The following is a 12179-nucleotide window of genomic DNA, read 5'->3' on the forward strand; positions in this document are numbered from 1 at the left end:
CCTAGGAGTCGGAGCTGGAGCTGGAGTCGGAGCCATGCGAGGCTTGGCCAGGGCCTTGGCGCGCGCGGGGCGAACCCCGTGGCGTGTCCCCGTCGCAGCCGCCCTGGCCCCGGCGCCGGTCCGCCCGTGGCTCGGGAGGCGCTTCCGCTCCGCCGACGGCCCCGGCCCCGCGGCCACCCCGATGCTGCGGCACCTGGCGCGCAAGATCCGGGCCACCGGCCCCATCAGCGTGGCCGAGTACATGCGCGAGGCGCTCACCAACCCCGCGCAGGCAGGCGGGGACGCGCGGAGGGGGTGCCGCGGGGGTCGAGGCACACGCGCACACACCGCCCCACTGGCAGAGCGGAGCATTTCGGGGGTGCACACACACACGCCACCCCACACCGTGTCCCGGGAATTCACACACACTCTGATCTCCAGTGTGGGGCGCCCAGACACACACGCCTTACTCGCGGAGCAGAGAATTCAGGGGCACACGCACATGCACCCTACTTTGATCTCGGCATGGGACACACACACACACACACGCACGCACACACACACACACACACACGCACGCACACCACCCCACTTGCAGAGCAGAGAATATTCAGGGGCACAAACACTCTTCGTCAGTGTGGGACACCCTGGCATACACACACCCTACTCTGATCTCCAGTGTGGGGCGCCCTCACACACACACACACACACACACACACCACTTGCAGAGCAGACAATTCAGGAGCACACACACTGATCTCCAGTGTGGGTCACCCTGACACACATACACCATACTTGCAGAGCAGAGAATTCCAGGGACACGCGCGCGCACACACACACACACACACACACACACACACACACACACACACACACCAGAGAATTTCAGGGGTGCGCACACACACACACCTACTCTGATCTCCAGGGAGACACACACACACACACACACCACACCACTTGCAGAGCAGAGAATTCCCAATCACGGGGTTCCTTGGAGAGGAATGGGGGGGGTGCTTGCTGAGCTGGGCTGGGCTGGGCTTGGGCATGGCTTTGCTTGTTGGACCCTGAGCCTGTGGCAGCTTGAAAGCTTGCTCACCCCTTTACCCCTCCCTCTCAGATACTGCTCCCCCTCACATTCCCAAGGCCAAATTCTGGGGGGAATAATAAAGAGATGTTAGTTGTCTTCACACAAGCAGTCAAGGCCTCCTTGTCCTGAAGGCTTGTTCTTGTTTTTCCAGCCCTAATGCTCTATCAGACCAGATTAAAGGGGTGGGGGTGGGCAGGAGTTAGGACTGGGAGAAAGTTAAACTGTTTGTATTAACCAATGAAATGCATAGCCTGCCAAGAGTCTTCTGACCCTATATATGCAGCCTGCTAGTTTCATGCAGGGCTTTTTTCCTCTTTCATGAGACTGGACCCAGCTAGCCAGAATTGACTCCCTTTTGCACTTTACCTTATCAAAGATGGCCTTTGACTCTACCTTATCAAAGATGGCCTTTGACTCTCAGTGCCAGTCTCGGGTTATCTGCTCAGACCCTAACAGGCTGAGCTGGACTGGGAAGTGTAGTCTTAGTACAATTGAAATGGAGCGTTTTCCTGACCCCCCCCCCCAATGTCATCCCATCACACCTCTCCAAATACCTTCATGCTCCTAGCTATTCCATTCCCCCCTTTATTTGTGTTTTTTGGAGGTGGGCCACACCTGACGATCCCAAGGGGTTACTCCTGTCTCCATGCTCAGGATCACTTCTGCTTGTGCTTGGGGGACCCTATGGGATGCCACAGATGGAACCCAGGTAGGCTCCATCGTGCAAGGCCAGCGCCCTCTTCGTTGTGCTATGTATGGCTCCAGCCAACTAGATTTCATTTCTCAAGGTCACATTTACTTATTTTTAAGTTTTTTACTTTGGAGGCTGCACCCAGGGGTGTGCAGGGATGAGATCACTCTTGGCAGGACTCTGGGGACCCGGGGTGCTGGCAAGGATCCAACTCGATTGGCCACAGACAAGGCAAGCAAGTGCCTTCACTTCCTGGAATGTTCTTGGCTCCGACTTTTGGGTTGTGGGGCCGGGGGAACCTATGGGCCGTAGTGGCCTCTCAGCTGCTCTTCCCACAGCCTAGACCAGTGTTTTTCAACCTTTTTGTGCAAAGGCACACTTTTTTCATGAAAAAAAAAATCACGAGGCACACCACCATTAGAAAATATTAAAAATATTTAACTCTGGGACCGGGTGGTGGCGCTGGAGGTAAGGTGCCTGCCTGCCTTGCCTGCGCTAGCCTAGGACGGACCGCGGTTCGATCCCCCGGCGTCCCATATGGTCCCCCAAGAAGCCAGGAGCAACTTCTGAGCGCATAGCCAGGAGTAACCCCTGAGCGTCACAGGGTGTGGCCCCCCCCAAAAAAAATAACTCTGTGGCTATATTGACTATATATAAAGTAATTCTCCTGAATAGGAATCAAATAAACACAAAAATTATTTCATAATTAATATTTTATAATGATTGGTCTATTTGTGGGCCAAAGCTGCATGTTACAGAAGACTTTGGAATTTTTTCCTCGGCCACACCAAACGATATATCACGGTACACTAGTGTGCTGCTGCACAGTGGTTAAAAAACGCTGGCCTAGACACTATTTGGCATTGTCAGAAGAGAGAACTTGCTTCGGAAAAAATTTTTCCTGTCCCGAGGAAGATCTGAGACACATGGGCGGGAGAGGCAGTACTGGAGATAAGGCACTTGTGGCCCAGTTTCAAATTCTCTAGTACCACATATAGCTTCCTGGTGCTAGCAATGGTGGCTGAACATTGCAGAATATGATTCAACTCTCCCTAACACCCCCGAAAACCCCCTGCTATTTTAGAATTAAAAAAATGTTTTAGAGGAGCTGGAGCAATAGCAGGGAGGTTGTTTCCTTGGATGTGGCTGACCCAGGTTCCATCTCTGGCATCCCATATAATCCCCTGAGCACTGCCACGGATGACCTCTGAGTGCAGAGCTGTGAGTAGCCCCTGTGCACTGCTGAGTGTGGCCCCCCCCCCCAAAAAAAAACCCAACAATTTTGGAAAACTTATAAGAAAACATTTGAAAATTATTTTCTTTTCTTCTTCTTTATAGGGATATTATGTACACCGTGATGTGCTTGGAGAGAAAGGCGATTTCATTACTTCCCCGGAAATCAGCCAGCTCTTCGGGGAGGTATGAGGGTGTAAAACACAGCCGATCCAGCACCACAGCTGGAAACAGGCGGAGCTCAGCTGCTCTGTAGTCAGAGGTGACGACTGAGCTTACAGGGTGCTGCTTCAAACATGTGGATCTGGAAAGGCTAGAGGGTAGTCAGGAAGAACGTGGGACGCAGGCTCGAGAGATGTGTTCATTCTGTGAGAGGAGGAAATGGGAATGCGAAGGCCCAAGGCGAGAGAAGGAAAGAGATGGCTGGGCCAGAGAGATAGCAAAGTGGTAGGACATTTGCCTTGCACGCAGCTGATCCAGGAGACAGTGGTTTGATTCCCGTCATCCCAGATGGCTTTGAGCCTGCCAGGGAGGGTTCTGAGTGCAGAACCAGGAGTAACCTTAGTGCTGCTAGGTACAACCCCAAAACAAAAAAAAAAAAAAAAAAAAAAAAAGAAGAAAAGAGAAAGCAGTGAAGAGGCTGGATGAGGAGAGCAGAGGTGGCAGGGGAATGAGAGGAGAAGGGGTGAGAGGAAGTTGAGGACTGAGGCAAAGAGAGGAGGCTGGGAAGACAGTGGAAGAGGATGCGCTCTGCGGTTCATAGTCTCCCTTGTAGAAACCGAGGTTTCTTTCAGGAGTACTAATTGGTTTCCTTCATGAGGAGACCTCGTTCCCAATTTAGAAATAGAAATAACACAGACAGAGATGCTCAAATCGGGCTATTTTAACTATTTCTTTGTTCTAGACTTGTGGCCTAGTTAGAGTGAGCCTAGACCTTGATATTTGAGGTCCTGGGTTTTCGTCCTAACTAGGTTAGGTTTTGACGCCTAACTCTTAGTTTCTTCCCAAGATACTCATTCCATGTAAGTGTCTCGTCGTGATTGAAGTGACAAGCGTAGACTAGCACAACTGTATCTCTGTTTACATGTATCTAGCCTCAAGCCTGGCTCTCCTCATTCCTGCTTTCCTTTTGTCAGTGTCATGGTACTTTTTTTTTTTTTTTTTTTTTTTTTTTTTGGTTTTTGGGTCACACTCGGTGGTGCTCAGGGGTCACTCCTGGCTGTCTGCTCAGAAATAGCTCCTGGCAGGCACGGGGGACCATATGGGACACCGGGATTCGAACCAACCACCTTAGGTCCTGGATCGGCTGCTTGCAAGGCAAACGCCGCTGTGCTCTCTCTCTGGGCCCACTTTTTTTTTTTTTATTATTTGTTTGTTTTTGGCCACCCACTCCAGTTACTCTTGGCTCTGTACTCAGAAATTACTCCTAAAAAAAAAAATCATTCCTGGCAGACCCTGGGATGCCGGGGATCGAACCCAGTTAAACTGTGTGCAAGGGAAGCACCTTCCCTGCTGTAAATGACAATGGCAGGGCTGAGGCAACAGCACAGTAGGAGGTTATTTTCATCTCTGGCATTTCATATGGTCCCCAGAGTCTGTGTGGCCCCCCAAAATTGGCCTTTGACTAACCTGGTCCTCTGAGCTTCCTGCCTATGTGGGGTCTGTTGTGACCTGGTGCAGAGCTGTCCTGGCTGTGTGCCCCATCTGCTCCCTGGCATAGATCTTATTGTCCCGTGCACTTCTGTTTTGGGGTGCCAGTGTGCTTCTAACCCCTTGCTCTCTTCTTTTCCCAGCTGTTGGGGGTTTGGTTTGTGAGCGAGTGGATGGCCACTGGGAAGAGTCCGGCCTTCCAGCTAGTGGAACTGGGACCTGGCCGAGGCACGCTGACAGAAGATATCTTGAGGGTAGGTACCTGGAGACACTCAGTCCAGTTTGGCCAGCTCAGGGCCACTTCTTTTTTCCCACCATTCAGTGCTCCATCTTCAATGTCAGTCCACCCAAGTGTAACATCAGGAAAAATGTCAGGGAGGATGGTGATGGTAAATTGGGAGCAGAGGAGTCACGGGAGATGGCAGAAGGCAGGTGGCAAATGGAAACATCTAGAAAATCTCAAACTGTTGGACTTTGCATAGGGAAAGGGTTCTCTGTTATTTGGCTTGGGCCAGGCCGTACTCCCGTTGCACACACAGGGACCTCAGGTACTGGTCCGATACCTGTGGTTCCTACTCACTGCTGGGAGTGTGACCCAGAAGGACAAAGAAAGAGGAAGAAAGTGGCACTGGTTTCAGTATAGATGAGCTGTGAGTAGGGGCGCCGCATGAGGAACAGCCTCGCCTCCCCGAGTTCTGCCCAATGAGGCTGACACTTGTGGTCTCAAACGCTGCCGCCCCCTCACACCCCTGTTCGCGGTTGTCCCCCCTTCCCTCATGTGTCCAGGTGTTCGGTCAGCTCGGGTCTGTGCTGAAGGGCTGCGACATTTCCGTCCACCTGGTGGAAGTGAGCTCGAAGCTCAGCGAGTTGCAGGCGGCCAGACTGACAAGCGGGAAGACCCCGCTCGAGCAGACTCCCGACTCCCCCGTGTATATGAGGGGCACCACAACTTCGGGGATCCCTGTGTCATGGTACCGAGACCTGAGGGACGTCCCACAAGGTGACTAACGGCTGTTCTGAGTCTCAATTGGGTGGAGATGTATAGCCCCGTGCAGTAGTGATATGAGGTCCCCATAAAGGAGTGGCTGCGGGGACCACCTGTACCTGGGAGATCTCACACCCTGCCCATATCACCCCCTGCTCCACCTTGGCTCCTTGGCCACACTGGGTCTGTCTATTGAGGCTCAGAAAATGTAATACTATCTGTCTATTTTTGGTTTTGGGCCAAATCCAGTGACACTCAGGTTACTCCTGACTGCAGTCAGAAATCACTCTTGGCAGGCTCAGGGGATCCTATGGGATGCTGTTGATCGAACCCGGGTCGGCCACGTATAAGGCAAACTACCCTCCCCGCTGTGCTATCACTCCGGTCCCCAGAAAATGCAATGATAAAATAAAATAAAATGATAAAATAAAAATGGAGTGATAGTCCAGTGGATAAAGCTCTTGCCTTGCATGCAGCCAATCCGGGTTCAATTCTCAGCATCCCACGTGATTTCTCTCGATCACCACCGGAGTGATTCCGAGCACAGAGACGGGAGTAAGCCCTGAGCATCGTCAGGTGAGGCCAAAACCCCAGAAAGAAAAAAGAAAATGGAATTTGAGAACAAGGTGTAGAAACTGCACGGTTAGAGCACAGATTAGCACACGTGGGTCAGCGGTGCTGCGATGGTCTCAGGAAGCCACTTCCTCACCCCTGTGGTTGGGAGCACCTGGCAGCTTCTTTCCCTGGAGCTCCTGAGCAGTCCAGGCATGCCCCAGACTGGCCCTCCACCTGCCACATGCTGCTCTTCCTCTTTCTGCACAGGCCACAGTTTCTTTATGGCGCACGAGTTCTTCGACGTCCTTCCTGTGCATAAGTTTCAGGTACTGGTGGGCAGGGCTTGTCTGTGGGGCTGAAAAACAGGGTGCCCACAGGCTGGACTGGGAGGGACGCTGTGGGTCCCTGAAGTTCATTGTATTGATCATTTTGAAGAATAGAATTGCCTGGAAAACAGAGCAGTTGTTCTGGACGAGCAAATGGGTTATTAAGCAAAATCCTGACTTCTCTTGGGGTGATTAGTAACAATTCTCCCTTTTTTGGGGGGTCACACCCAGCAGTGGTCAAGGGTTACCTCTGGGAGTGAACCTGGGTTGGTTGTGTTTTTGCAGATGCACTGTGCTATCACTCTGGCCTCTTATTAACAATTTCTGAGCACAGCGCCTGGAGCACTTTGAGCCCCTGAGCTCAAAAAACACACACAAAAAACCAATTACTGAATCCCCTGGGATAAAGAAAAGAGGCGAGGGGAAGGCAGGGAAGGGGAGAGGAGATTCCGCACAGGCAATGGCGACAGTGAAACAAGGGTCCCTTAGTAAATCTTTCATTTCTAAGGATTGGGGTTTCAGACGCGAAGGCCTATCTGCCCTGGGTACTTCCAAGGCGCCGTCTAGCATCTTGCAGGAATTTGGCTGCAGGACTTAGGAAGGAATGTGTCTAGTCCCTGAACCTAGGCCCTTCCTGGGAGTGGATCTGCATCTTACTCTCTGGGCACAGCTCTGCTCCAACCGTACTGTTGAATGTTCTGAGCTTGGGGCCCCTTTGTGTTTGTGGCCGGTGTGGGCTGAGACCACGGAGAACGTGCTGGCCAACACTGATCTCTTTTTATCTTTAGAAAACAGCCCACGGATGGCGGGAAGTGCTCGTGGACATCGACCCACAAGCTTCAGATCAGCTGAGGTTTGTTTTGGCTCCGTCGGCCACCCCGGCTGAAGCCTTCATCCAAGTAGGCACGAGTTTATTTTTACCTCTTTGCTTCTCCTGACCCTTCAAATCCTCACCCCCTTGTCCCTCCACGTTACCGCAAGGGTTGCTGGCTAGGGGAGAAGCTGGCATCCTCTGCAGGGCCGGAAGGGACTGGCCTTGGGATGCAGTTAGTCTTACCAACTCCTGCCCCGACTCTTGGTGGGGGCATGCGCCTCACTGGGGTGTGTGTGTCTGTGGTCAGTTCCCATGTCTGATTCTTCCAATAGCTACTCCTTTACTGGGGTCACACCCAAAGGTGTTCGGGTTACTACTGGCTCTGTACTCAAGAATTGCTCCTGGCAGTGCTCGGGGGATCATATGGGATGCCGGGGATTGAACCTGGGTCAGCTATGTGCAAGGCCAATGCCTTCTCTGCACCAACAGCTCCTTCCAGGAGTTTGGTTCCAGCCCCCCAACTGGGCTCTGTCCAGTAGGCCACCTGCAGCATTGGGGACAGGGGCACTTCATGTTGGGGTCTTGTCTCTACATACTTGGAACCAGAGCCTGGACGCCATGCCCCGCGCCTGATGCTGGCTCTTTCCCCCTGTGTTTCGCCACAGCCCGATGAAAGGCGGGAGCATGTGGAGGTGAGCCCCGACGCTGGGGCCATCATCCAGGAGCTGGCACGCCGCCTCGCCCTGGATGGAGGCGCCGCCCTGATCGCTGACTACGGCCATGATGGCACCAAGAGCGACACCTTCCGGGTATGTTCTTGGACCGGGTCTCACTAGGCCAACATCCTGAGCTCGGGGCCTTGCTGTGTTGCATGTGTTCTGAGGTCACCAGCTTGTACCCCCACGTGTTCCCTGCCTGGGTCGCCTTTTTTTTTTCTTCCCTTTTTGGGTCACTCTTGGCAGTACTTGGGGAACCCTATGGGATGCCCAGGATCAAACCCGGGACAGCTGCGTGAGAGGCAAACACCCTCCCTGCTGTGCTGTGCTGTGCTGTGCTCGCTCCCACCTGGCATTAGTTTTCTTAACAAGATGAATGCTGGGATGTACCACCAGTGGCTCAAACCTGAAGGTGGTTTGGCTGAAGTGCCTTAAGTTTCTCCTGTCATTGGGAAAAGTGTTGCCGTGGTGTGTGTACCTTTGACCCAGATACTGTAATTATCTAAATCTTTTCTGTCATTTTCAACACCCCTTTTTCCTCTTCTGATGTCTTTGTTCTAGTCCCAAACCTCCTTTAGTTTTCATGGGTTTTATTTTCCTCTGAGCCATACCTGGTGAAGCTCAGGGCTTACTCTGACTCTTCCCTCTGGAATCACACCTGGCAGTGCTTGGGAAACCATATGGGGTGCCAGGATGGAACCCGGGTCACCACATGCAAGGCAAACACCCTCCCTAGCCTCAGCCCCTTTCCTTAGCCCCTTGACCCCATGATATTACTTGGAACAGAAACACTATAACTAGATGCTGTTAGTGACGCCTCCAAGTTATGTTTCTTTTAAAGAAACCCATTAACTAGATGCTTAGTGACCCCAAGTTATACTACTTGAAAGGAAACATTAACTAGGTGCTGTTAGTGATCTCCAAATTATGTTAATTTTTTTAAATGTATTTTTTGGCCACACGAGTTACTCCCTGTGCTCAGAAATCACTCCTGGTGGGCTCAAGAGACCACATGGGATGCCAGGGAACAAACCCGAGTTGTCCCAGGTTGGCCAGCCGCGTGCAAGGCAAACACCCTACTGCTGTGCTGTCTCTCTGGCCCCCTAAATTATGTTACTTTGATAGAAAGACTTTTTTTTTTGGTTTTTGGGTCACACCCGGCAGCGCTCAGGGGTTCCTCCTGGCTCTACGCTCAGAAATCGCTCCTGGCGGGCTCGGGGGACCATATGGGATGCTGGGATTCGAACCACCAACCTTCTGCATGTGAGGCAAACGCCTTTACCTCCATGCTATCTCTCTGGCCCCTGATAAAGACTTTAATTAGATGCTGCTAGTCACCCAAGTTATGCTACTTGAAAAGAAACACTAGCAGAGTGCTGTTAGTGACTCCTAAATTATGTTACTTTAACAGAAACTAACTCTATGCTGTTAGTGGCCCCAAGTTATGTTACTCAACAGAAACATTTTAACTAGCCACTGTGTGTCATTTCTGGCCCTGTGGGTCTGAGTTCCTACCTGTGTATCAAAGGGACTGCCAGGATGTGTCTTCCTCCTCAGAGATGATGCCTCCTCTCCTACTGCCTCTTGACTGGGGTTCCGGGGCTCCTGGGGCACACACATACACAGTAGCTGCACTCCAGGTGCTGAAACCCCAACTCCATCTGCAGCTGGACGAGGGCTAACTGATGTAGGCATGGGAAACACAGAGAGAGGAAGCACCTCCAGGCCCCCCGACCCCGCACTGTTTTGGGGCTACCACAGCTCTGGAAAGGGGTCCAGCACTACAGTGCTGCTTCCCACACTTGCAGCCACCGCAGGCCACACTCACCCCGACAATGATGTTGTAGGGCTTCCGTGGCCACCAGCTGCACGACGTCCTGGTGGCCCCAGGCACCGCAGACCTGACTGCCGACGTGGATTTCAGCTACCTGCGCAGAATGGCCCAGGGCCAGGTGGCCTCACTGGGGCCGCTACAGCAGCATGACTTCCTGAGGAATATGGGCATCGACGTGCGGCTCAAGGTACAGCCGGGCTTCGGCCTCCTGAGCCTTTCGCGCACCTCCTGCTGCGTGTGGCCCAACCCTGGGCTTTGTGGCAGTGTCGGGAGTGGGGTCAGGCCCTGGGCAGTGGCAGGGAGCATCCTGCTAAGGCCCCACACCTCCACTGGAGGCCGAATTAAGATCTCGAGAGTGGGCGTTTCTGTTTAGGAAATGAGGCTGTGTTGGGGCGTGAATTTGATTCCCAACAGTTCTGAGGACTTGCAAAGCTTCTCGGTGGAACTTGCCATTGGGGATGTTTGCTGGACAGACATTTGGGGAGCTGGGAGTGCTGTGCGGGTCTTGACTGGGCCTCGACTCGGTTTCTCCCAGGTTCTCAGAAAACCCTCGTTTTCTCAACTTGTTTTTCTTGGCAGATTCTCCTGGAGAAAACCGAGGAACCGTCGTCGAGGCAGCAGCTACTCCAAGGCTACCACATGCTCATGAGCCCCGAACAGATGGGCCAGAGGTTCCACTTTTTTGCCTTGTTACCCCATCAGAGACTGCAGGGTCCCGGGCAGCCTGACGGGGCCCGCCGGAGACTACCTTCTGCAGGCTCTGTCGCTGGGTTTGGCGAACTTGTCTGGCGGTGATATTTCAGGTGGGCTTTTGCAGACCCCAAGAAGCCCAAATAAAGGAAACGTTTCATCTGGGGCCAGGAAAACAACTCTCGAAATGGATTTGCCGGGGGCCGGAGACTCAGCACAGTGGGCAGGGCATTTCCTTCAGCATCCCGTAGAGTCCCCCGAGCACTGCCAGGAATGATTCCTGAACACCTCAGTGAAGGTCCCCGAACAAAAACAAGCAAAATATGTTGGTCTCTTTGCAGCCAATAAAATGCCTTATTTATGACTAAATGTTTAACCTTTACTTAAGGTTCTCTTTGTGCAAATGTGTCTTCTCAGTTTCATAAAGCAGAAAAAATACTGTGAAACTGAGACCTTTCATTAGAAAGCTACATGTGGTTTTTTAAAATTGGGATGATGGGGTGGGAGTGGGGAGGCAAGTGCCCTATCAATTATACTATTGTCTACCTGGCCCTGTGTTTTTATTTATTTATTTATTTTTGGCTTTCGGGTCACACCTCCAGTGCTCAGGTATTACTCATGGCTCTGCGCTCAGAAATCGCTCCTGGCAGACTTGGGGGACCATATGGGATGCTGGGATTTGAACCACTGTCTGTCCTGGATAGGCTGCATGCAAGGCAAATGCTCTATCGCTGTGCTATTTCTCCAGCCCTGTTTTTTGGGCCATACCCGGCAGTGCTCAGGGGTTCCTCCTGGCTGTCTGCTCAGAAATAGCTCCTGGCAGGCACGGGGGACCCTATGGGACACCGGGATTCGAACCAACCACCTTTGGTCCTGGATCGGCTGCTTGCAAGGCAAACGCCGCTGTGCTCTCTCTCTCTGGGCCCTCCAGCCCTGTTTTTATTTTTTAAAGTAATCTGAACAGTGGCCAGAGCGATAGCACAGCCATAGTTGGGAGGGCATTTGTTTGTTTTGCACACAAATGACCCGTCTTCCATCCCCGGCACCACAAAGGATTCCCTGAGCACTGCCGGGTATAGCCCCAACCCCACACCCCCGAAATTTTTTTTAAAGGTTTTCAGTGATGAAGGCGTAGCTGCCCTGCAAATCTAAAGCAGCTGTGTTGGTGTTATTTTAGAAATCCCATAGCAGTGAGGCCTGAGGGCAGGCTAGCAATTTCTGCTTTGTGCTAGTTTCTCTCATCTAAAATTAAGGAAACTACCAATAATCACGATTAAACTTTCTGCCTGGAAATGGGCTGGCTTCAGAGCTGGAACATGGCTGGGCACACACGCCATTACCTTGGAGGAAGTTTTCCCACATCGAGCTGGTTCTTTGTTATTTCCAGGTAATGGCATTTTTTAAAAAAGATTAACTTCCCTTTTCAGTTCATACCCCAGTTTTAGTGTCTGTCTTTTTTTTTTGGGGGGGGTGTTTACACTTGGTGACGCTCAAGGGTTATTCCTGGCTCTGTGCTCAGAAATTGCACCTGGCAGGCATGGGGGACCATATGGGATGCCAGGACTCAAACCACTATCCATCCTGGGTCTGCTGCTGCGTGCAAAGCAAACACCCTACCG

The 12179-nt window shown here is 52.1% G+C and overlaps 1 protein-coding gene across 1 annotated transcript; it reads left to right on the forward strand.

The window, feature by feature from the left end:
* Positions 1 to 34: 34 nt before the first annotated feature.
* NDUFAF7 (NADH:ubiquinone oxidoreductase complex assembly factor 7) lies at positions 35 to 10929 on the forward strand. Its single transcript, XM_049784272.1, has 9 exons — positions 35 to 271; positions 3096 to 3176; positions 4784 to 4894; positions 5427 to 5640; positions 6448 to 6506; positions 7295 to 7405; positions 7986 to 8129; positions 9884 to 10057; positions 10450 to 10929. Exons 1-9 carry the CDS (start codon positions 35 to 37, stop codon positions 10663 to 10665), a joined length of 1347 nt encoding a protein of 448 aa, XP_049640229.1. The 3' UTR covers positions 10666 to 10929.
* The last annotated feature ends 1250 nt before the right edge of the window (positions 10930 to 12179 follow it).

The sequence above is a fragment of the Suncus etruscus genome, chromosome 12 (assembly GCF_024139225.1).
Source record: "Suncus etruscus isolate mSunEtr1 chromosome 12, mSunEtr1.pri.cur, whole genome shotgun sequence".
Lineage (NCBI taxonomy): Eukaryota > Metazoa > Chordata > Mammalia > Eulipotyphla > Soricidae > Suncus > Suncus etruscus.